Source organism: Gambusia affinis, linkage group LG08 (assembly GCF_019740435.1).
Source record: "Gambusia affinis linkage group LG08, SWU_Gaff_1.0, whole genome shotgun sequence".
Taxonomy (NCBI): Eukaryota; Metazoa; Chordata; class Actinopteri; order Cyprinodontiformes; family Poeciliidae; genus Gambusia; species Gambusia affinis.
Genome location: NC_057875.1, coordinates 15,433,260 through 15,457,788, shown reverse-complemented (window position 1 = coordinate 15,457,788; position 24,529 = coordinate 15,433,260). Strand labels below are relative to the sequence as shown.

The following is a 24,529-nucleotide window of genomic DNA, read 5'->3' as shown; positions in this document are numbered from 1 at the left end:
GCATATTATGTCAACACCCACAAGTTAATTGCTTTATAATAGCTATTTAAGCTTCGCTTAAGTTCCCCTGCTGATGGTGAGAAAATCCACTCCAGGCTGATTATAGATAAAAAAGATAAAATTATGTTTTTATTTCTACTTTTCATAATGATTTATTCGTGCCTCCTCTACAGAACCTTTACAGAAACGCATTTGACACTTTCTCATATCCAAATAAAGCCCTTCTACTGTCACACTCATGTTCACATCTCTTTATCATCGTGCATAGATTAGGTTTTAGCTCTGTTTAAAAACATAAACAGCAGAGTGTAATGTTACATGCGTACTATTTATTTATTTATCATGATCAGACAACGGAACACGGCTCTATCAAGATTCATTGTTGAATTAGATTATGCATCAAGCAAACAAACAAGCTACTTTTCCTGATCAAATCATCCATATCTGGCTCAATATCGCTCATGATTCCTGAAGAACTGGAGTGTCTTTTATTACTCTGAGATAGATCTGGAGCACCGTTTGTAATATGAAAAATATATGAAAACCAATTTTAGAAAGGCATGAAGAGTTATTGCCTTGTTGCGTTTCACAAAAAAGGACCGATGATCAAACCAAGGCAAATGAAATGTTTTTGGTTAAACAGAAAGGTCTTTCAATAAGGCTAACGCAGATACAAATACATAATATCTGTGGGAGGCAACAGATATTAGGTTGCTTCGACCCAAAAACCAAAACATGAATGCTTTATTATTGATAAGATGATTTTGATTCATCAGTTGTTAGGCTGCAATCATCTTAATCTGACATTGACCTGAGAAATCCCTTTCACTGCTTTGAAAATTGTCTTATAAGAGAAGCAACAAATAATTACAATAATCAAGGTTAATTAGCAATCTGGTAGCTATTACATACATTAGAGCATAATTTTAATTTTAACTCAAATAAAGAAAAACACAGATTAATAATGATCCTTCTTTTCTTTTTTTCTGTTTTCCTTTGACAATAAGAAAGAAATGCTAGCACTCTGGCTGCTTGTCAGTTTTGTATGCACTTTGACAGGCTATCTTCTACAGTTTTCTTAATATATAATTCACAGGTAGCAGCAGAGTGAGTCGGGTTCAAAAGCCCACAGTTCAAGCAGAGCAGACACCCGTATTCATTAAAAACAACAAAGTCTTTCTTTGGCGGCAGGAATCTTCTGTTTGAGCACTTTTAGGGTGTTGTGGGGTCTTTTTTACTCCTATTGAGAAAAGTTTTTTTCCTTTGTTTGAACTATGACTGACTTTTTTTTTCCTTCTAGGGAAACAGAAGTCTGAGTTTCTGGGCAAACTACAGAAGAGTATCTAAAATTAGATTAGACAAAGCAATCTGAAGGGTTTACAGTGTTTATAATGTATTATGAATGTAGGATATAAAGGGAAATCTCAGGTTGCGCTTAAAGGAAAAAAATGGTTCTCTCTGTTGGTCAGTACTGGGGGAAGGTGTCCTCAAAAGTGGAGCAAGCTCTCCATCTGAAATCTTCAAGGATTCTGCACCGAGCTGTAGGACTTCACCACAAATGAGGACCAAGAATTGAATTGAGAATGGTCTGATGCACATCCTGGACACCTCCTGTGGTATTTGAAGTTAATAATTGACTTGACCTTCGGAAAGTCAACTGATGCCACGAACCATGTGTCCATCTGCTGCTCCATCCTAATATAAACACTCGACCTCCTGTGTTTATGGACGGGGCTGATCTGCACAGAGCAGATTGAGAACCATGGCTACAGAACGTTTTGAATTTCTTTAAATTGCTGTTAGGGATAATTGAAGAAAAGAACAATTAGAGCACATTATGTTCCTATACTTGAATGTCAGGATTCTATTATTCAGTTTCTGTGAGTTTCTTTAGGAAATAATTGCAAAATCCCTGTTGTCCTGTGCTTTGTCATCCTTCATTGAAGACCTTTGCCTTCTGCTATCTCAGACAAATCCGATTAAAAGAGTAATACACACAACTGCTGTGTGAGGTAGCTTTTACTCACACAGCAGTTGTGCAGATTACTTTGTGAGCTACCTCTTGGTAAGCTATGCCCTCATTATGTGGAGGATCTATATTCATTTCTATCTACATTTTTATTTGTGTACACACCAACATTCTGAATTGTAGGTTATATTGCTCTTGTGAAACACCAAGCTCAGAAATGACCCAATTTTTATGTATTGCACTGATTTAATTAAAAGCCTAGATTTTTAAACATTATGTATATATATATTTTATATATATATTATATTATTTTATTTTTATTTTTTTATTTTTATTTTTTAAATATTAGCTCGAGGTAGATATTAATGTATTAGTTCCAGACTATTTTCTAGTCATTGGGCAGGAGGTGGGTACAGCCTGGACAGGTTGCCAGTTCACTGCACAGAAAGACAGAGCATGGGGACCCCATGCAGAAAGACCCCAGGTAGAAATTTGAACTCACAACCTTCTTGCTGCAAGGTAACAGTTTTACCATATGTGCCAAGGTGCTGCCAATGAATTTAAATACCTCTAAAAAAATTTTTTTTTTAATTGTAGTTGGTTTTCTGGACTCACTTCCATAATGTGATTCTTTCAGTATTTTTAGAAGTTGTCTAAAAACATCAAAAAATTTTTTTACATTGAGCTAGTCGGGAGATATCCTAGACTTTAGATACTTTCAAATTTCAGAATTAATCCTCAGAAATATATACTCACTTTTCCACCCAATATTTACTATGAACTGTGCCTTCACAAGTCAATGTAGAGAAAAATTAACCACAAAACAAGAAGTGTAAATCCACAGTGTTTTATGTGTGTTATGGCTGCTCGAGGAGAATGTTGAGGCAAGGAAGCTAATTAGTTTGGTGAGCTTTGATACCTACCAGGGGAAGTTGTTTTGAGCAGCCACAGAAAAGCCTTTGATGGTATAACTCAGCAGTATGAACGAGTTGAAAGTAACTGGAAGCTACAAAGCACCAAACAGGTTTATACCTCACTGCGAGTGCCACACTACAGCATCCTTTCTCCCTCTGCCTACTTTTCTTTGTAAAGTGATTTTTTTTTTTTTTTAACTTCACTCCTGGTTCTAATATTTCAGAAATAAAAAAAACAACAAGCCATACAGCAAAGCTTTTACTTTCTAACAGATTTAGCTGGTGCCCCAGGTTTTCAGTTCAGCTGCTCCCAGCACACATTTCTCCTCCTCAGATGTTTTCACTCCACTAACTGCTTCCCTCTCAGTAGGGTCCAGCACTGCTTTATTGGTTCCTTTTTGGTCGGATGAGCCAAGATGAAACACTCAGCTTGAGCACCTGCTGAGTTACGTCTCCAGACAAATAACTCTTTGATCTGCACACAGTGTGCTCTGAGCTGAAAAACATACATTGAGGCAATATGTTATACAGGTGAGTTGCTGATATGTCAAACAGTCATGTCCTTCGAGGCAGATTTTCTTCTCTGTGTCATTAAATAGGCGATACAAGTATTTCAAAACACATCAAACATTATTATATCCAATCATTGTCTGTTTTTCAGAGAACAAGAGCGTCAGTGTTTCATTGTTTTGGTTGTTAAACTTGATGAAATTTTATATAATTGATCGATTTTCAGTTTTTCACTGGGGTTTTGTGGTGCGATCATGAGAAATAAATGTCTTACTTACATGAAATTATTTTATTGACAACTTTACTTTGATGAAAGAGATTTGTTTTCAAGGTAGGAATTTGAACTCACAACCTTCTTGCTGCAAGGTAACAGTTTTACCATATGTGCCAAGGTGCTGCCAATGAATTTAAATACCTCTAAAAGTCTTTTTTTTAATTATTTTTTATTATTTTTTATTATAGCTGGTTGTTTTCTGCACTCACCTCCATAATGTTTCTTTCAGTTTTTATAGAAGTTGTAGACAAATTGGCCCCCGGACATAAGTAGAGCTATTGCAGTTAATGTGACTCAAGTTTTAAGTATATCATATGAATGCCTAAAATAATTTATTTGACAACTATTTACATAGAACTCTAAGGGTTTATTAATATACTGGGTTTAAAAAAATGTTTATATGTATAAATGTCTGAGAGATCAGATCATACCTATAGTAGTATCAAATATGCAAACAAGTAAAATTGCATTATTGATATTCATACAATCAATAATGTTTATACAAACAATTATCATGTTCATGTGCTCCATTAAAGAGAGTAAGTGTAACTATGCCTAAAAAACCTAACATTCAATAGAATCTACGGGCAAAATCCTCATCCCAGGTTTGAAAACAATCTCTCAAGGTTCATGCCAGGATATTTTATTACAGTTCTGTTCTGCCACTAATAATATTCTTTTCGAGCTGACACAGGGGAACACTTACATGTTATTGTTTGGTTAAAAAGAAAAAAAAGATTGAAAAAAATAAGGGAGATAGATACAAGGAGCCCTGGCGGCATTACTTCTCTCTAATCCTCTTTGTGCTTCACCTGGTTGGCATATTAATGATAGGGGAATGACCTAGATTTCTTTCGAAGCAGACTTGCGTCTTTACAGTCCAAATCACAACGAATGAGTTGGTTCAGTTTTATTTTAGACTGTTTCTTTCATCCGTGAAGTAGAGAAAGTTTGAGGCCACTAGTCACTTTGGTTTCAAATTTTTTTAGAAGATTTAAAATGAATGCAGTCATGTTTTCAGATATAGACTTGACAAGTCAAACTGATGTTGTCCTTTGATAATTCCTGCTTCCTAAACAAACCCACCGCAATTAGCAAATCTGACGGATTCACATCTTAATGTGTTTCAGGCTAATGTAACACTGTTGGGAGAACTATTTTTGAGCTTTTTGTTTTTGGGAACATGCAATGAAATTCGCAACATTCACACCATCGACAAAATGCGTAAGCTGCGAAATGAATTACAGTAGTAGCAATAAATAAATGTCAAGGCGCTGTAGACAGGGTGTTTTGCACTCTGTCAAATGAGACAGTAACAAACCAGTGTCTGACTCATAAGAAAACTGTGGTGTTAAACTGGTTTTCTGAGGTTATTATTATAGTGCATTTTCTTCATTTTCACATATTAGAACCACAAATTTCAAATGTTCTGTACGAGAATTCTATTTGTTTCAGCTCTTGCTGGTCTAATGCCCTAAATACAACAGAAGCAACCACTTTACTTAATGAGTCACCGAATTGGTAGCAAGAGTTCACATAGATGCTCTTTAGAAATCTAGTTGTTCTGTGAAGGCCTCAGAGGATTGTTAGAGAACATTAGTAAACAAACACCTTTATGAAGATGTAGAAGGAAAATGGGACAGGAAAAAAAGTTGTGGAAGAGTTAGAAGCAGGGTCAGGTTATAAAACAATACTTCAAGCTTTGAATTCAAGAGCCCATTATTCTAGAGAAGCTATGAAGAAGCTCATAGTGACCCTAGAGAAACCTCAGAGATCCATACAGACAGGCCTATGTGTAAAACACTTTGATAGCAGAAAAATAGCTCTGCACATGAATATGAAAAGCATCTCTACTGCATGCTGTTACAGATTTCAGTGCCACCATCACAACATGAGGTTACTTTTTTCTTTAGAAGTTACAGGGAAGATGATTATGGAAAACGATAAGAAGAATTGTGTTAAATAAAGGAAGCTCCCAGAAGAAAGCCTGTGTGAGACTTGGCAATGTTCAGTTTCTATTTGTCACCATAAACGTGACCAATAGGGTCAGAGCTACAAGAAAATGGTTCTGACTGAAGCCTATGTTCATGTCTTAGAAAGCTCTCGTTAACATCCAGGCCTAAATTCAGTTGAGAACCTGCTACAGGACTACAAGAATGCTGTTCACAGGTAGGCTTCATTCAGTCTGACTGAGCTTAGGCAAATATTTAAACTGGGAGAAATATACTTCAAAAGACCTGCTGCAATTGCAGCAACTGGTAGTTTGACAAAGTATTGACTCAGTGGGGCTAAATACACACTTCACATTTCAGAGTTTAATTAATGATACAAGAGTAGAAATTAGACTAGATGGGACAGCTAAACAGCAAGCCAGATTAAACAGACTGGTATGACAAGGACTCGACAAAGACACAGAAACACAGGTGGCATTAAATACAAAGAGGGTAATCATGGAACGAGACACACCAGGGAACAATCAAGGGGTAGACAGGACAACACCAGACTCAAAAGACACAGAAAGCCAAAATAAACACACAGAAAAACTCAAATCAACACAGAGAAAACCAAATCCTTACAATGGGACAAAGTGGAGGAATGCCTACAGCATTCACACCAACGATTATTTTACTCATTTGTTTTAGAAAAATACAGTGAGCTTACTACTTTTTTCTTTTAGTATTTCTTTTCTATTGCTGTTTCACTGACATGCTACCACAGAAAGCAGCTTAATATGACACAACACAGCAGGAGGAAATGTCACTCTGCACTCGTTCAATGGAGGAAGAAACTCAAACGCACAGGGCAGCCAGAGTTGACCCGAAAGGGATGCAGTGGTCAAAACGTCTTAATGCCTCTGACATTTCAGCTCAGACCTCTCATCAAACCGTGTGAGCGGCTGTGCTGCCCAGGAAAACAGTGAGGCGGGGCATTTGTGAGAGAGTGATGAAAAGAAGGTGAAAGCTGAAGGACAGGAAAGCAGACAAAAGCATTCAGGCAGATGTTGGATGCGTGTGATGTGAAGACTTAAAAGAGCTTACAGCAAAACTGAAGCTGAACAGTGTCATCTCTCTCAGAGCTAAACATCTGAATATCACCATACTTTGAGACAGTGCTGCAATCCCCCCATGGCGGTCCTCAGTGGCAGATCATATCACAACTTCAGCTGCACTCTCAGACACCTGTCACAACCAACTGGACAGAGACTCGTGTGTGGGCACAGTCGCTGGAATACACAATGAAACAGCAACTCACCCACCTCCATCAGCCTCCAACCTTGTCTGTATTATTCTGATGCACAACGCTGCTTCTTTCTTCACCCAAGCATACAGATCCTTGAAGGGAGATGGAAAGGTACCAAATGCTTCTTTGATGGGGGAAGGCATGTTTGCCTGCATAAATAGACTATAAAGCCTATTTTTTGTCTTCTATTTCACACCACTAATTGCCAGTAAATTGAGCCACATGTGGTCTTTGAAGTTTTAATGGGTCCATTGTTAATGCAAGTTAAAAGTCTGCACCTCCCCTGCTGTGTTTAAGTTGAAATAAACTCAAAAACAAAAGAAAGACATTTAATAAGTTTCTCTTTCCAGTCGGGTGAAAATAAGTTATGCAATCAAATATGATTGTATAACTAATGGTGTGCTTCAGCCAGGTGATGGAGGGGGAAGCATTTTAAATGTTTTTTTTTATTATTTTTATCAAAACCTGTGAATGTGATCAACAGCTACAGATTTCACACAACAGGACATGACTTTAAAGCAGGGGTCTCAAACTTCAGTCCTCGAGGGCCGCAGTCCTGCAACTTTTAGATGTGCCTCTGCTGTACCACACCTGAATAGAATAATTAATTGATCTACACAAGGAGGAGGTAATTAAGCCATTTCATTCCAGCGTTTTGTACCTGTGGCACATCTAAAAACTGCAGGACTGCGGCCCTCGAGGCCTGGAGTTTGAGACCCCTGCTTTAAAGCCTATGATAAAGTTAGTTTCACTTCAAATGTGAGGTCACACTGTAAACCGAAGTAGGTCAAAGGTAAAAAGCGAAGAATTCTTTTGCTCAAAAGATGATATTATTAGAGTTTTTATTATACATACCGTATATATATGTGTGTAGAAGCCTGGGCGTGTGTGTGCATACAGACTCTCATCAATGCAGGAAAGCAGAAAGAGCTGAAAGTTTACCACAGTGTTGCATCACCTTACCTTGCAACATTCAATGCCTTTGAGAACTGACAGTTTCGAAACTGACATGTTTTCTTCTCTCCTTTGGCTGAGATTTGTTTGTTTCTGAGCTTCGGTATTTCACAGACGACATCATTGTTTTTGATTAGTTTTTTCATGAAAAAAATATGATATTGTTGTGAAATCTGAGGTCAAATAACATAATGTAGAATATATAAGATGAGAGATAACATGATTGTGAAGGCAATTAAAGAAAGTGTCATAGTTTGTAGTAAAATGCTGGACCCAAATGCAGAAACTAACTGTGGTGGAAATGAGCCGAGTCTTTAATAACCAGAATACATCTTATGAAGAAAGCAAGACTCCAAAACCAAATTAGAATAACTGAAGAAACCAACAAAATGCTCCCAATATACAAAAACAGAACGTGAATAAATAATGCTTTACAGCAGGATAGTGAAATGAATAAAAAATTGGTATACATAGACAATGGATGAGGCTGTTTTAAAAAAGGATGGAAAAAGAGACTTCATTCTATTTTCGTGAGATGCTTAAATTTGCAGATGTCAGAATCTCCAACAGTATTTCAAATCCTAATTAACAAGACATGTTTTATTCCCACTGTGCTTAAAATGCAGAATAGATTGAGGATAATAGTCCATCTTATAGTCAGGATGTCAAGGGCTGAAATTATGAAGATATATAAATATAACAGTAAGTCAGACTTGAAACCCTGGACTTCAGCTTTTCAGTTTTCTTTAAATTTTTAAGTAACTGTTCCCTAATAGGACTAATTTTACATGACAGTATTGTTTGTTTTAGTTATTGGAAAATTTTATGTCAATGTCATATTTTTAAGTTGGACTGGAAATATGATATTTTTCTCAACCATATTAAATGTTGTTATATTAGTAATAGCATGATGCAACAAAGAACCAACTTACTTCTTTATTTATGATCTTTAGCAAATTCTTACAATGTGACATGACTCCAAACTGGAAAGCTAACAACTGATAGACCTGATAACGTAACATAAAGAGTGAGATCAACATTTACATGGTGATCAAATTCAGACCTGGTTCCCACACATTTTCTCTGGGAAAATGAAACTTAAATGAAAATAAATCAATACACTCTATGAAAAAAAACAAACTCCCCACAAAGACATAATGTAGGAGATTAAACAAACTTTTAATTTATATAAAATTTTCCAATAATTTCAAACACCTTACATCAGCAGTGCAGTTACTGCAGACTGTTGCCCTACTTAAAACAGGCAAGCATGGCTTGTCTTTAATTTGCATTCTACCACCAGACGGCAGTCTTGCGTTCACATAGAATGGTCTGTCACACAAACATGAGTAGCAACTAATTGTTAGATGTGTGGAAAAGATTACCTCTAGACCTCTTTTTTAGATTGCTTTATTCTCATTTTGTTTACAATATCAAGTTTTTAGGGAATTAAATCAAATTATTTGTCTTTTATTAAATCTTATTTTTCTATTATTCTTTACTCTCCTCCTTATATTTGGTGTGCACTGTCCAGTTGCCTGAATCAGATTCGGATTCGCTGTGCCATTGAGTCAATTAAGTTACTCCATCCAGTCAGCAACATCTCACTTTCCAATTTTTGCTGAAAAAATCTGATCTGATGCTGAGAAACAACCAAACCCACCATCCCTATTCATTTTCGTCAGGCTTGCTGGTATGGTGTGCCTGGACTCAGATTTTTGTACAGGGCTCAAAGAGGAATGATCTAGAGTCAGTGCACAGCTTCAGTTGTTACTCGTAGAAACCAAGGATCAGGCCCAAAATATGGGTGTAGTTATAGACTCAGACTTGAACCTTCATAAGATGATTACAAAGTCAGCCTTCTATCACCTGAAGAACATTTTCAGGACCGAAAATCTAATGTGTGTTCATCTTAAATCACGCTGATTACTGAAACAGACATATGCAGTTGATCCAGAACACTGCTGCTCACCTTCTCGCTAAAACCAGGAGGATAGAGATCATCACCCAAGTTTTAAAATCCTTACACTGGCTCCCTGTAATTCAAAGACACTTTAAAATACTTTAAAATAATATCATAATAAGCATAGTTTATGAATCACTGGATGGCTTAGCGCTGAAATTCATTAACTGTTCCATCAACCCTCCAGGCCACTCAGGTCTTCTGGTTCTGTTTTGCTCTGTATTCTCAGAGTCAGAACATGTAAAAGCAGCATTCAGCTTCTGTGCACCACAAGTCTGGAACAAGCTTCCAGAAAACTACAGAACAGCTGAAACAGAGCTTCTTTAAATCAAGGCTAAAAAGCCATCTGCATAAAGTTGCTTTCAACCTATAATTGTCATGAAATGTGAGTTGTTGGGTGAACCAAGATGCAGACTGGAGCTGGGAGCATGCTGAATGTTTAATGAAGAAAATGATAAAAAGCTTACAAAAACCCACCCACAGGGAACACAGGAAGCCAGGGCGAAAAGAAGAAAAAAAAAATCAGCATGGAGACTTGAGGAGAACGCAGGATAGAGGGAGGAAACAGCAAGAACGAGTTGTATAAGTACTAGGGAGGTTGATTACTGAACAAGAAACAGATTAGAAACTGGTTGCAGGTGTGAGGGGAGAGTAGAAAACAGGATGAAGAGAGATAGAGAAAGTAAGAGGCACAGAGGGTGAGGGAGAGTACAGAGGGGGCTAGTAAATAAATATACCAATAAAGAAATTATAATAAAACTACAGTAACTAGACAGAAGAAATAAATATAACTAGAAGCACTAAGTATAACTGAACTAAAATAAAACAAAAACAACACTGATCTTATCAAAGAATAAGAACACAGAATACTCAAGGTAGAATAAATAAATCACACCTCTAAAACGCTTAAACAATCAGGGATCAAGATGAATCACTGCAGCATTGACCAACATATTTGATGTGTATTGATGATTTTGATGATAGCACTTCACAAACAACAAACATTTATTGTTTGTTGCTGTATTATGTTTGTATTATGTGTTGGCCTTTCAACTGCCTTGTTGCTGAAATGTGCTATAAATAAACAAGATTGATTGGCCCACTTGACAATCAATCCATTTCAGTAAAACTAGAAGGGCATCCACCCTAAGACGGGCTCAGCACCGTCTCAAATGGACAGTTTAAAAATCTGCTTGAATTGCATCCTCACCACATCCTATTCCCAGAGTGGTTGTGTGTCAACTTTAAATAGTCAATCAATAGACACTCCATATAATTCAGGTGTGTTGGAGAAAGGGTGCATCTAAATATCATGACTGCTATTCAGTTCATTGCCTTTACTTGCAGATACTGATTGTTGAATATTATATGTGTGTGGGCGTGCGCATGCGTGTGGCAAGACTCCACCTGGTCCGTCTCTGTCATTGTGTCCTTGGGTGAGACTCTTCACCCGCCACACCTACTGGTGGTAGACGGAGGGCCTGATGGTGCTAACATGGAAAACACACGTTTCTTACATGAAAGGGTCAAAATTCAGATAAACCCTTCAAGAATGTTGAAACATAAGAACTAAACATAAAAACATTGTTAGCTCTAAAGCAACTAAAGAGTGAATCGAACATGAATGGCAAGTGTTCTAGATTGACAACAATCTGTGATGTCGATGCACAAATTGTTTCTATTGAAACACAAGTAAATGTCTATATATGTTTTATAACATATGTTATATATATAAAATATTAGCTGGAGATAGCACTCCTCCTGACCCCACTTGGGACAAGGGTGTTAGAAAATGGATGGATGGATAATAATGCGAGAAAACATTGCTGCAGTTAAGATAAACTCTCAATTCCAACGAATATTTAACACTGAAACTGGAAGACATTTTAAGTATCCAAAATAAATAAAAATTCATAAGAGGAATTATGTAGTCTGTGTATTGTCCTTCAAAAAAGACGAAGCACCAGACTGAAGACGTCATCCATTTTTAGGTAGAAAGAGTGAGAAAAAAACAGAAAAACGACAAATCATGCAAACGGAAATAATTGAGCTTATTTCAATTTATCATGCCATTAGTTGCTTATTGAGACAGACCTTACTGTCTTTTTTCAGTTCAGTTTACCATAAACAAAAGATCAACACTATACATCTGTTTCCTGTGGAAGAGCTGGATATGTTTAAGGTTATGAATTTATTCATTGAATGATGGATCATACTAGCACGCTACCCCCCCAAAAAAAAAAAAAAAAAAAAAAGAAGAACCGGTCAGGTTGAACGTCGTGATCCCGCCTCCCCTAACCCCGTTTGCAGACTTGCAATTGGTCGGCTGGCTTGCCACTCCCCGTCCACCCAGGTTAGGTTGCTCCGTACCGTTGTGATGCTGCTCAATTGATGGGCGTATAGAAGAAGGATACCCTTACGTTTTCCCATTGTACAGCACAACAAAAACCATCTTCGTTTCTGTCTGCGTTTGCGTTCTCTGCGGCAAAAGCCTCCCGGAGATCCGCTGTTTTTACTCCCCCCGCACTGCTTGCCAAGCGGCTCTCGCTCTGTTGTTGCGGCCGTTGTAAAGGGGGAGTGAAAGAAAGCTCATGACAGGAACAACAACACAGGGCAGCGCATCGCGGCTAGCAGCAGCAGCACACCAGCGTGCATCACTTTAATTCAGGTGAGCTTGTTTGATTGGGGTCTTTCTACGTACGCATGGCGTACTCGGACACTTTGGGGGAATTGCACCTGTCGTGAGAAGGAACGGAACCGAAGCACATGGACGGATCTCCTCCTGGACCTCACGTCAGACTGTCAGACCTGAGTAACCTGCGCCCTTGTCACGCCGCCATGGAGTGTTAACAGTTTTAATTGTTTTTTTGTTTTTGTTTTTTTACTCATCTCGGGGGTTACGCGAACCCATCCGAGTGCGAGGATGACAGCTGATCGCCCCTCCTCTCCCTCGACCGGGATAAAAAGGCGCTCCAACTGAGTGAGCCGCCTTCTTCTCAGCTGTGTGTGACAATAGATGGAGCGCACGGGGCTGTGGCGTTTGGCTTCCTCCTCGTCGGGTTCTTCACTCCTCACGTTCTGTCAAAGATTTCACACAAACGCCATCAGACTGCATCACTGATTCGTTTCTCATTTACAAAGATCAGACCCTCCGTTAACGGGCTCACCTCTCCACATGGAAGGAAACTTAAATTCCCTCCCCTTGCTCCTCTTTGATGCTTTGCGCTAAACCCATGACCGGCGGGGATGATCCTTGAGTGGCCGATGAAATAATCAGCGTCGTGGTGTCAGCAAAGGGCTTGAGCTCCAGGGGATTTGGATAGATTATCGCTAGAGTGCTATTTTGCTCACCCGGTCACACTCTCAACAGAATTTAGCGGCTTTGGAGCTGCAGCCTTTTCACTGCTTTCGCCCAAGTGCGTGTAAACTCTAAAGCTAAAGAAAGGGAGCAGAGACGAAGAGAGAGAGAGAGAGAGAGAAACTGGGGTGAATGTGCAAGCAATGCCTTGCACAGACGTGTTTGGATCCAGATCAGAGGACACCACCAGCGTGCCGTCACCCCGCGGATGTGGGGGGATGAGACGCGCCTCGGGGTTGTAGTCAGCAGTCCGTGCCGCGGGATGCCTTCGCCGTGACTTCAGGAGAGAGTGGTCCGCCAAGCAGAGAGAGCCCAGCGAAGAGTCAAACAGCAGCGCCTTCAAGGACCACTTTCCCCGGACCCGTTTTGTCTCCTATCCACCGGAGGATGTTTCAGCGAGGATGCTGCGCTTCCCCGTGAAGAAGATCCGGAAGCAGTTCAAGCTCCTGCTGCTGCTGGTGCTGCTCACCTCGGCCGTGTGGTTCACCTACCTGCACATCAACCAGAGCAAAACCATCAAGCTGCACTTCAACTACGGAAAAGGTAGAATCCATTCACAAAAAAAAAAATCTGGAGCTTTAAGTGGTGACTTGAGCTCATTTTGCTTAAAGTCACTAGTCAGACCTTTCTGTGAAATCAATCAAATTAAGTAATTCTTATTCATCTAAAAGGTAACTTAATTCATTATTTCTATCTTAAAAGTTATTTAGATTTGTTACACCCTGCATTTGTTTTATTCTTTTATTTTATTTTATGCTATTCATAAAACTCCAGAATTACATGTAATGGGACAGACTTGACAGTTGACCAGTCAGTCATTGACAATCTCCAAGCCAAAACGGTCTCTGTCAAAGAAGCTGGTTGTTAGAGAATGCTCTATGTCCATGCATATAATGGAAAGTTGAGTGGAAGGAAAAAGCGTAGCAGAACAAAAAACGTGCACAACAGTTGGAATAACCACAACCTCGAGAGGATTGTGAAACAAAATACGGCCAAGAATTTGAGTAAAAGCCAACAGGAAAGTCAATGAACTCAGTGGTCCAAAAATCATCTACCAGATTAAAGATAAGAAGAAAGATGCAAATGTTTTTTTGTCTTTTCCCAGTTTAGATTTATGGTCTTAGAGTCTGGCAGAAGAATTGAGAAACAGAATCCATGTTATCTGAAGGACTGTGTGAAGTTTTTTGCTTTTTATTCATAGGTTTCTTTAAGTCCACAGTGCACCTTTTAATCAGGAAACTTTCAAGCACTTTAGACTGATGGCCTCCATTCCTGACCAGAGTGAAATAATCAGTCAACCCAAACTGAACCCCCACCAAGCATTAACTGCATAAACTGCAGAAAGTATGGGGACATGTTTCTGTATTTTACTTTATGTTATTTTATTTTTTGTTGGATTTAAGTAATGTTCTGCTTGTCTAAGAAAGTATGTGTTTGGGCATCATTAGCTATAAGCAGTAAAAATAAAAACAAACAGAAATAAAGACTCGGACTGTATCACTCTGTGTGCAGTAAACCTCAATAAAATAAGTTTTACTTTATCAAATTACTAAAATAAATAATCTCTTCCATGATATTCTGATTTACAGAAATGCATCTTGAGTCATTGCTTGTTTTGGTATCCGCTGCTACTCTAATGCTGTCCTCCCAGGGATAAGAGGCAAATATATTCAATCATTTTAGGAGCGGTCAGCAAACATGGGTACCAGACACATAGAAAATACAAATAGACATGTAAACAGACTTGTGTCAGTTAATGTTCTGAAGATAATCATTAGCCTCCTCAACCTTTGTTCGAGCTTCGTTATTGAACATTACATTTACAATAAAAAATGTCTGATTAACATATTTTTAATACCCTACATAAGTTGTTTTTTTTATGGTGGGGTGGTGTAATAAAATGACAAACCATTCCAGAAGGAAGGATAAAACCCCGCTAAAGCTGCCACAGTCAGCAGAGCAGCAGCTATGGTAAATAGCTGCAGCTGTGGATCAGGGAGGAAACAATCGCAAGTCATCAGACATCACACAAGTTGTGATGAGGTCAGTGTTGTCTTTACGGAAATATAAATATCTATTAGTTTCATAGGCCCAGTAAAAATCCTGTCAAGAAACTCTAGCCCTGCAGGTGCAGATGACCCTATAGTGCATGAAGAAGTAACAAAGAGAAGGGTGCAGGTCTGATAAATTAACAATAGCTTCCTCCCAGAGGCTAAGTAAAGAGCAACGCCGTCCGGGGCCAGGTCCAGAGCTGGGCCGTCGCTTTCCACGTTAATAATCGAAGGGCTTTTTATGACCTCAGAGGTCTGAGGCTGCTTGGAGGTATATATCACATCGTGGGCAGATGTTTTATTTTCATTTATTTACCCGCTTCATATTACCAGAGCTTAATTGCGGTGGTTGTTGTAAGATGACGCAGGAAATGACAGCAAATGCCTGATCTGAAGTGATGAACCTGATTGGAAGCATGGCTCCCTGCATTCCTGACGCTGATGGGCTTCTCGTATCTGCCGCAGCTGCCGATGTAAGGTGATACCTAATGATTGTGATGTCCTTGAAGAGTGTTCGCGGCACTCTCATACACACAGCTGACTGACACACAGCGATCATTTTAATGTCTGGGGTTTTCCTGGGTATAGTTTTCTGATGACTGGTCCCCTGAATCATGCTGAGGGCAGCTTGGAGGCTGCATCAGGATTTATGAGTAATTACTATAATTGCATGTGGCAAACTTTTCTTAATGAACATTATCGGTTTTCTGTAGCAGAGTCATCCTTTTGCAAAACACCAAGTTGTTTTTAAGTGCCGATATAAAAAAAAACAGCTTATTTCCAATTTTAGAAAATGCATTTTTTAGCCCCTCAATAAATCTTGTATCCATGATTTTACAACACTTCACCTCTCCCAGTTTTGATGTTAATATATGATCATGGTATCATTTGAGGACGGGCCACCAGTAATTAAAAGAAAATAGGGATTATGAAGGACAGGATAAAAGCATATTTATATGAATAAATGTTTTTCTCTCAAAAGCATCCCTTTGCATGATTCACGGTTGGTATGGAGTTCTGTCTGTCAACAACTTCATTTTGGCCCTAATGTTCTTCTTGTCATTTTGGCCAAACAGTCAAAGTTATGTTTGATCTTAAATAATCTGTCCAGACAAAGATAAATGTCTGTACCTGGGTTACTCCTGGGTTGTTTCAGGTCATTCTAGCTGGTTGCCTTTCATCTGATGGTGACAATTTGGGTCTCAAAGTATCAGGACACAATACAGTGCTCTGAAGGGAGTATGATCACAAATGCACACGAGGAAACTGATTTTATAGCGAATAAATCAGACTAACACTAAATTTCTAGAATGGCCTTGACCTCAGTCCATCTGAAAATTTATGGCCAATATGTAAAAGCCAGCTCTTTGTCAGGAGTCCAACTACTTAATAAACTCTACCATTTCTGATGAGTGGAGTGGTCGAAAACGCAGCCAAGGTTATGTCAGAAGCTTGATGATGTGGTTTTTCTGCAGCTTGGTCATCAGCATTTATCCAAATATCATTTGAGTTTATGTGCATAATTGTGGATTTGTGAGGATGAAAGCAAATAGAGAGTTAGATCCACAAGTTTGTGGATCTAATTCGAGTTCCAAAAGTTAATAAATCTTCTTCATAATTGTTTTCCTGGTTTAGAGGTGCGTTTAACTACAACTTCAGAATTGGTAAAATAACATTCTTGTGCATGAAAATTGTTTGCAAACATCACACCATCAGTTTGTTGTAATTTTGCCATCATTGCTAGAAAACTCCTGCTAACGTGCACAACAGTGTGACACTGCCTTTACATTTCCTGAAAGCAGAGACACAAACGCACAATGATGATTTTTGACAGCACCGCTTTCCACATTTTAGGGCTTCCGCTAATAGCCAGTCTTTGTGACTCATCTGCTGTGGCCGTCAGCCGAGGAAAGGGAGTTGTTATGTTGGGCCTCACTGGCTTGTTTTCTTGTCTTGTTTTTTTTTTTTTTTTTTTTTTTTTCTCCTTTCTTAATTGACTGTCTTCCATTTAGCAGGCATCTGAGCAGGTCAAATCACTTAACCTCTCATGAATAACCCTGTCGTCTCTTGGAAGAAGGGGTTTCTAAGTGAGATGTAGCCACTGCTGAAAGTGGGCGCCTGCGTCAAGTGTGTTAATATTCTCATCAGGCTAGAAGGATTTTTTTTTTTTTATCTTTGCTACCAAACAAGTATATAACAGTGCCAACATGAGAATGGCTAGAGTAACCTAATTTGTCTTTTGGTGGATTATTTGAATGATTGTCCAATTTGCTTTTGATTTGTACCCGTTTGGGAGACGATTTTCTGATCCTTGACCTTCATCCACGTAGAAAAATAAAGACATGTTGGCATAAACCGCTCTTGGGCTTTGTCTGTCTAACAGCAAATAATCTATGAAATCTATGAAATGTTTGTCATCATCATCAGTCATTACACTGTCATATAAAATTTAATGTGGAGAAACGGATTATCTGAATTCAGCCAGTGAAAAGCTTGCAGAGCTTTCATACCACTTTAACTTTTTCACTTTAATCACATTACAGCTATAAACTTTTGTGTTTTATGGTGATTTAGTTTGACAGAGCAATACAATGTAGTCCATAACTATGAAGTGGAAGAATAATGGCACATGGTTGACAAAGTTCTTTTTCAAACAAAGGTCGAAAAAATGTGGGATTCAATCGTAGAACCAACTCTGCACATTTTGAAAGTGAAATCTTTTCCTGTTCTTCTTTGGAAAACAGCTTAAGCCAAGTAAAATTGGATCTGTGAACATTAATTGAGTCTAGATATTCCTTATAGGAATTATGTTTGCTATAAAACACGGTTATGCTTTCTAAAACATTCTCTTATGTCTATCGTGTTAGGTTTGTGATCTTAATCCTACTGGAAGCTGAACCTCCACCTATGTCTCATTATAAATTTAAAGCTTGGGATCTGGTTTTATGACCAAACTCTGCTTTTAACTTCTTCACAACTTTGATCCTGACCTATTGGATGTGTTCTTTAGTCTTCTTGATGCTTTTTGTTCAATAAAATTCTCCAAAAACATGATGCCTTCACCGAAATGCTGAATTTGTACTTGGATCAAATTACATTATTAAATGCCATGCTTGTCAGAGTTTTATTTTGGGGAAAAAAAAAGCGTTTTCTATTCTTGTGAAACCATATCTATGAATTATCTGTGTTGATCTGCTACATAATGTCCCACATAAAGCACAACAGTTTATAGTTGCAACATTTCAAAAAGTGTTTCTTTTTCTTTCTTGTTTAGCCGTGCTTCAAAACGAAATGAGGTTAGCTTTTATTGTGATCGACCTTTTACTGATTGTTAACCTTACTCAAGGTTAAACAGCTATGAGTGTTAATATTTTATGCCATGCTTTAAATGCAAAGAAACTGGTCGCAAGTAATTCACATCGGGGCGTTTTGGTTGAGATTTGTCATCGTTTGGTGGCTTAAGCTGGCCTCATCTGTGTTGTAAAGAGCCATCATTTTCTGCAGGTAAATAATTTAGTACACGATGGAGCTCTGTGATAAAACGGTGACAGAATAGCGATAGGCAGTACAAACACGTAGCTGGAGAGTTGTGGGGAATTTTTCTTTTTAAATGGTAACACAAGAACAGTAAATTTAGGAAGGAAAAATGTAATTTTTTTTGCGGCACAGAGAGGGACTTATTGATTTATACTTTTACTAAAGTATACTTTGTAACAAAAAAGGCTCTACAACTTTAAATATTTGTAAAACCTCTTTAGATTACATAATTTAAGAGACTTCCATTAAACATATAAGTGAGCATATATAGACCATAGATGATTTATTTATATGCCCAGTTGCTGTTGCACCTAAGACGGGAAGAAGAGCCAGGAAGGTGCAATTAAACAGTTTTCCGAGTGCTGGTCGGCCAGCCTGGCCTTATTTAATCAGAATTTCAATGAGGAAGCGTGTTGGCAGGCGGTGTTCTGCTGCATTTTAGATGAGTGCCACATTTCTGTGGCCACCCAGTTGTACAGCGGTCCCCCTGTTTTTCAGCATCAACAGGTCCTCTGAGGAGGAAAAAGGCTGGCCTCCACACACAGGCCTCTATTGATTAAGTATGATTACGCACACGAAGGGGGGGCACACATGTCGGCGCATACAAACACAAATCTGTTGCCTTTTATTATACATATACATATACATATATATATATATATATATATATATATATATATATATATATATATATATATATATATATATATAAAGCAACCTCATATCGTCAGCACTTTAAAGTAGGAGGAGGAGATCTGTGAAGGAAGGGATGTCTCAGGGGCCTCGACAGATTGGTGCCTCGGTTGCCCATGGAGACAACATATGGGAGAGGAGCTTGTAGTGTGTGTAGTTTATTTCATCTTCACTGGAACATTAGTAGGTTCTAATGAAGCATGCATTTTAATACTAGTCAAAAGTCAAGCAAAACTTGTGGAGGATGATTGTTTTTAAATCCTTTTTTCTTACTTTGATTTCTACTCCAAGAAGAGTCACACCAGTCAGATAGAAATCCCTTTGCGTTTGTACGTTGTTTGCTTGTAGGTTGGATTTGGGTTCTTGATAAGCTTTCAGCTGGAACACCCTTCAGAGGGTTTTCTGTACCTACAACTTTTCAGATTTGCAAGTACAAATTCTCATGATTTCTCCATGTTACTTAAAATTAGGGTTGTAGTGAGACATAAACCCACCCACAGGAGAATATTCACCACCTTTTGAATATTATTTAATCATGCATCAGTGAAGATGATCAATTAACTTGTCATATTTGTAACTGGCCTGTTACTTTTATCCCAAGGTTTTAACCTCTTCACTTCTTACTCCATCATATATCACATACATCATGTCGGAGCGAGTTATAGGGGAGCTCAACAGTGGACTTGTAGTCCACATTAACAAAGAGATTTTGGGACATTAATGCAGGGATTCTGTGTGAACCCAGTAGAGTGGTGTTTATTTTTAAACATTACCTCCCCACGGGTTTTTCTGCATGCAGAATTTTTTTTTTATCCAAGTAGAAGGAAGTTGGATATCAGATGATGGTGAAATTTATTATTACCTTGTTACCAGAAACTTTGAAATGCAAACTTTTTGTGTAATGCCCTTTATATATTTTTAGTGCCGTACTGAAGAACATTGATGGTCGTGATCTAAAATGGATTCTCTAATTTAGCAGATTGCTGCAGAAATCGGGAAACTCCCACTTTTTTTGAATGATATTATTTGAATATATATGACATTGTGTATCATTTAAAGGACTATATTGATGTGTCCAGCAGTGTGTTGCTGTTAGCTTGGATCTTTAGGTCGGCTTTGGGCTCCATCACAGCCTTGGCCATCATTTTAGCCCTGCAGCTTATCTGACCGACACAGTAAATCTCTCTGGTAATTCCATGGCGAGGATGAACAATGTCCCCACGGCAACTCTCGCAGCATCCCGAGTGCGCTCAGGATGTAGCCTAGAGCACATGGCGGAGGTGCAGACAACAGATGGATTAAGACTCGAAAATGATACCTCCCTCTATTCTTATGTGCATGTTGTCAGGTTTTATTGAGTGAGTCAAGTCCTTCCTCTGATTGTGCTGAGTTTTGTGCCTTCTGGTAAGAAAACTTCTGTTCGTTGGTGCATGAAAAATTTGAGCTTTTAACCATTCCACACTCAGTTTATTTCAGCACTTGTAGGTGCAGTATGTATTAAGGATGGAGAGGTAGAGAGAATCTGGGATGAGGGGTCGGTTAAAAAAACAGGAACCTGCTTGCTCCAGAGTGCTAACCTCTGGGTTAATGAAATTTGCACTTTCCTGCCTAACAAGCCAGCATCAAGGTACCAACTCTTGCCCATTCAGATGAACACTCTGGCCTGGCGCCACATCCTCTGCCGCAGGAGATTTGTTTGTGTACGTGTGAGGGTGTGCCGGTGAAATGGAGAGATTTTGTGTGAAAGAGGGCCCATGTAGTTTTGTGGTTTTGTTATTGCACACCTTCCCACTCTCGCTGCTGCCTTCACTTTAGGCCCAGTGCTTAGCCAAGCGGAAGAGGAAGCAGCTGAATGATGGCACTGTCTGCCCGCTGGCACCATCGCACTGAACATTGTTGGTGGATGGAGGCGGGGGGTGGATGCTGTTTAGGCCGAAGAAGGAAGGAGTCCTTCCTCACGCAACAGGTGGGACACGCAGCAGGAGAAGATGTAACCATGATTTGTGATAACTTCAGGCCTCCAATGGGTGTGGTGCGCAGTCGGCGTCATCTGTTCGCTTAGCTCATGGGCCGTGCACACATTACGTTGGAGATATTGCCTTGCGAAAGCATTTAAAAGTCCCGATTTTTTTTCTTCTTCGCATTTTCTTTTGTATGTTGTGTCGCATACGTTAGTGAACAAGTATCATCAGGAAAACCAGCTGACCCACCACACAGGTGAGGCATAAAGCTGTGGAGAATTAGAAAAACTAATTGTCATGCATTTCATAAATTTGGTCTTTATGAAGTTTGGCCAAATTTATTTCTGCTTCCTTTCTGCTTTCTATTTTTTGGTGGTGTGGCTTACATGTATTCAAACTTTTTTTTTTTCTTCTGGTAAATAAATCAAGTCTTTGATTTTTTTGCTTTCAGTCTATGATGTGGGGACAGTAGTTTCACCTTCCAGCAGTAAAACGGCTCCAAACTGAGAGCGACAGTGGCTGAAATAGAGCTAAGTCCATTGGAGAAGTTGTGGCAATAGGAAATCGTTATCATGTAGTCTGACTGAACGTGAGCTATTTTGAAAGCAATGGAGAGAAACTGCCAGTTTGTTTATTGTACATGTTTAAAGCTTTTATGTTGTATGAAAGTCAAAGCTGTGCAAAATATTCTAAACACGTATCTGTGCTACACCTTTCAGATCTTTTGCTGTTAAAAAAAGATATATACATAAATATGAATAGCTGATTTATGTTGGTCTGTAACTTAAAATTTCAATAACTTTGACTGAAGCCTAAAGTTGCTTCAGGACAAAATCTGGAGAAGTTCAAGGGATTTGAATGTGTTTCTATAGATACTGTAACTGTGTAGATCTGTTTAGGTGTAGCTTCAGCAGACTGCCTTAGAATGCAGGACTTACTTTTGTTAAACAATGCCATTAAAACTTAATTAAGGTCAATTTTCTCAGCAGAGACCCATAAAAAGCCTCTCAGTTTGGACAATTTATTAGGACACAGCTGGGAGACACAGAGAAGGGGAGCGCCAGTCAGAAAGCAGAGGGAATGAGCTGGCAGTTTTATGAGCTGGAAAACAGAGACAGGAGACGGGCGGGAACATCAACTGAAGGCGATCGTGATCCATGTCATGATGGGATTTGTCAGTTTCCCCAAACTCTACCTTGGTTCTGCTCTCTACTCCCCACCTCTGCAGAGGGATTTTCTTTCATGGGGTTTCTTTGCAGCACTGCCCTGTATCGGCTCTGGTATTGCCTTACAGTAAGTGATCCGGACCTTGTGGGATTTCAATCAATCATCAAAGAGTGAGTGTCTGTGCGCTCCCTGCTGCCCAGAATGAGCTATCCTGTAGAGGTAGTAAATGGGAAAAGGTCACCTCTCTCTGAGGCTATAGTGGCTTGAAACAAAGAAAGGGAAGATCAGAGGATAGCGAACGGCTTAACCACAGAGACGGAAAAGACTGACTTTTTGGCAGACAGAGGTGTTGGCTGCATTGAAATCAGCTTTGTGTGTTTTTTTTTTTTTTTTTTTTTTTCCTGCCTTGCTGAAAAACTACTAAGATGAAACACTTGATATAAGATTGTAAATGTGACCAGAACCTGCCCCTCCCTGTGTGCTTCTGTCTTTGTTGTGTTTCCTGTAAGCTTATTATGAAATCACTTTAATTTTCATTCTGACTCTTCATTATACACTTATGAATATTTACACATTTGTCAAGCTGTGAAAAAAAGCTATTATTTACATACACTGCAACCTCCCGCCCCCCAACATTTTCTCTTTATTCTCTCTGACATTATATCAAACTTTCTGGATGGTTAGGAATTATTTAGGCGATCCTGTTTAGTAAATGAAAGAACAATAAAGATTTGTAATTCATTTGTATTAGTTTTTAATTTTATTTAAAAAGATTATGTTCTGAGAAACGCTGCGAGAAGAAAAAGGTTTAGATTCATTTCCTGTTTCTTTAAAACTGACTTTAAAACTACAAATAATCTGAGGTATTGTTCTGTCCTAACTAACCTAATTTCAGTCTGATTTAATGCTGGTGAGGGAAAAAAGTCTTTTTAAACGGCATATAAAACTATATAAATAGTTTTATATACATTTCCTAATGGGAAAGGTTTTTATGGTTTTTTTTCTCTCTAAAACTGACATTTAAGGGCTTTTTGCTGGCATGTTTGGCTGCCATTTAGATTGACATAAAGTCTCCTTTGAATTTGTTGTAATAATAAAGCTTGAATGAAGAAAAACCAAAGAACTGATGCTTGTGATGATAAGGCTCCCCGCTGCTTCAAAGCTGGTTGGATACAAATGTAAAAATCTCACTTTTTTCTAACAGAGCTGAATAATAAAAACCTTATATTCTCAACTTGACTTCTTTTTAACTCAACGCGTGTTTATCAAATCCCACGTGTTTGGTTGTTTTTTTTTCTTGCTTTCTGACTGTCTCCATATTTATCTAGTTTTCTAAGAAGCATTGGGGAATTTGTTGGAAACAAAAGCCTTTGAAAGTGAAAGGGGGAAAAAGGACAAGGGCAGCACTTTGTGATTCTCTTGTGTCTACAAGGCTCACCCGTTGGCTTGATTATTATGTGAGCAGCTTTGTGAGGAGTGCGACTTTCCACTCTGAGAGGCTATCAAACACTGCTCCCGTTCTCGCTCACGAGGAACGGTATTCAAGATCCAAGGAAAGTTCAGTTTATTCTGGAGCACGGTTTTTCATGGTTTAACTGCGCATGCTGGCTTTGGGAGACGTAATTGCCATGATAGCTGGTTTAATTTTTGCATATATTCACTCATTTAAAAAGAACTTGTTCCGAGGAAAGCTGGAAGATGAAAACAAAGCAATTGGTTTCCGCTTAAAAATGGTAGCAGCTGAAGTCCAAATGTAAATTTGTTCATAAATGAAATTGTGAAATTGTTCTTGATGGTTTTTTTTTATGGCAGTCTTTTCTAGTCTTAATTGACCGTTAATATGTTTTTCCTTAAGAGTTCATACCCTCAGTCAAGTTTTTATGGTTGTATATTCAGATTTTCTAGTGCATTCATTAGAAGACTAAACGGCTCACAGCA

The 24,529-nt window shown here is 38.6% G+C and overlaps 1 protein-coding gene across 1 annotated transcript in view; it reads left to right on the top strand.

Moving 5' to 3' along the window:
- The first annotated feature begins 12,206 nt into the window (after nt 1-12,206).
- b4galnt4a (beta-1,4-N-acetyl-galactosaminyl transferase 4a) overlaps nt 12,207-24,529 on the top strand; it is a 137,778-nt gene continuing 125,455 nt past the window's right edge. Inside the window, exon 1 of the mRNA XM_044124206.1 lies at nt 12,207-13,725. Coding sequence (XP_043980141.1) covers nt 13,584-13,725 — 142 coding nt within the window. The 5' untranslated portion in view covers nt 12,207-13,583. The remainder of the gene's footprint in view (nt 13,726-24,529) is intronic.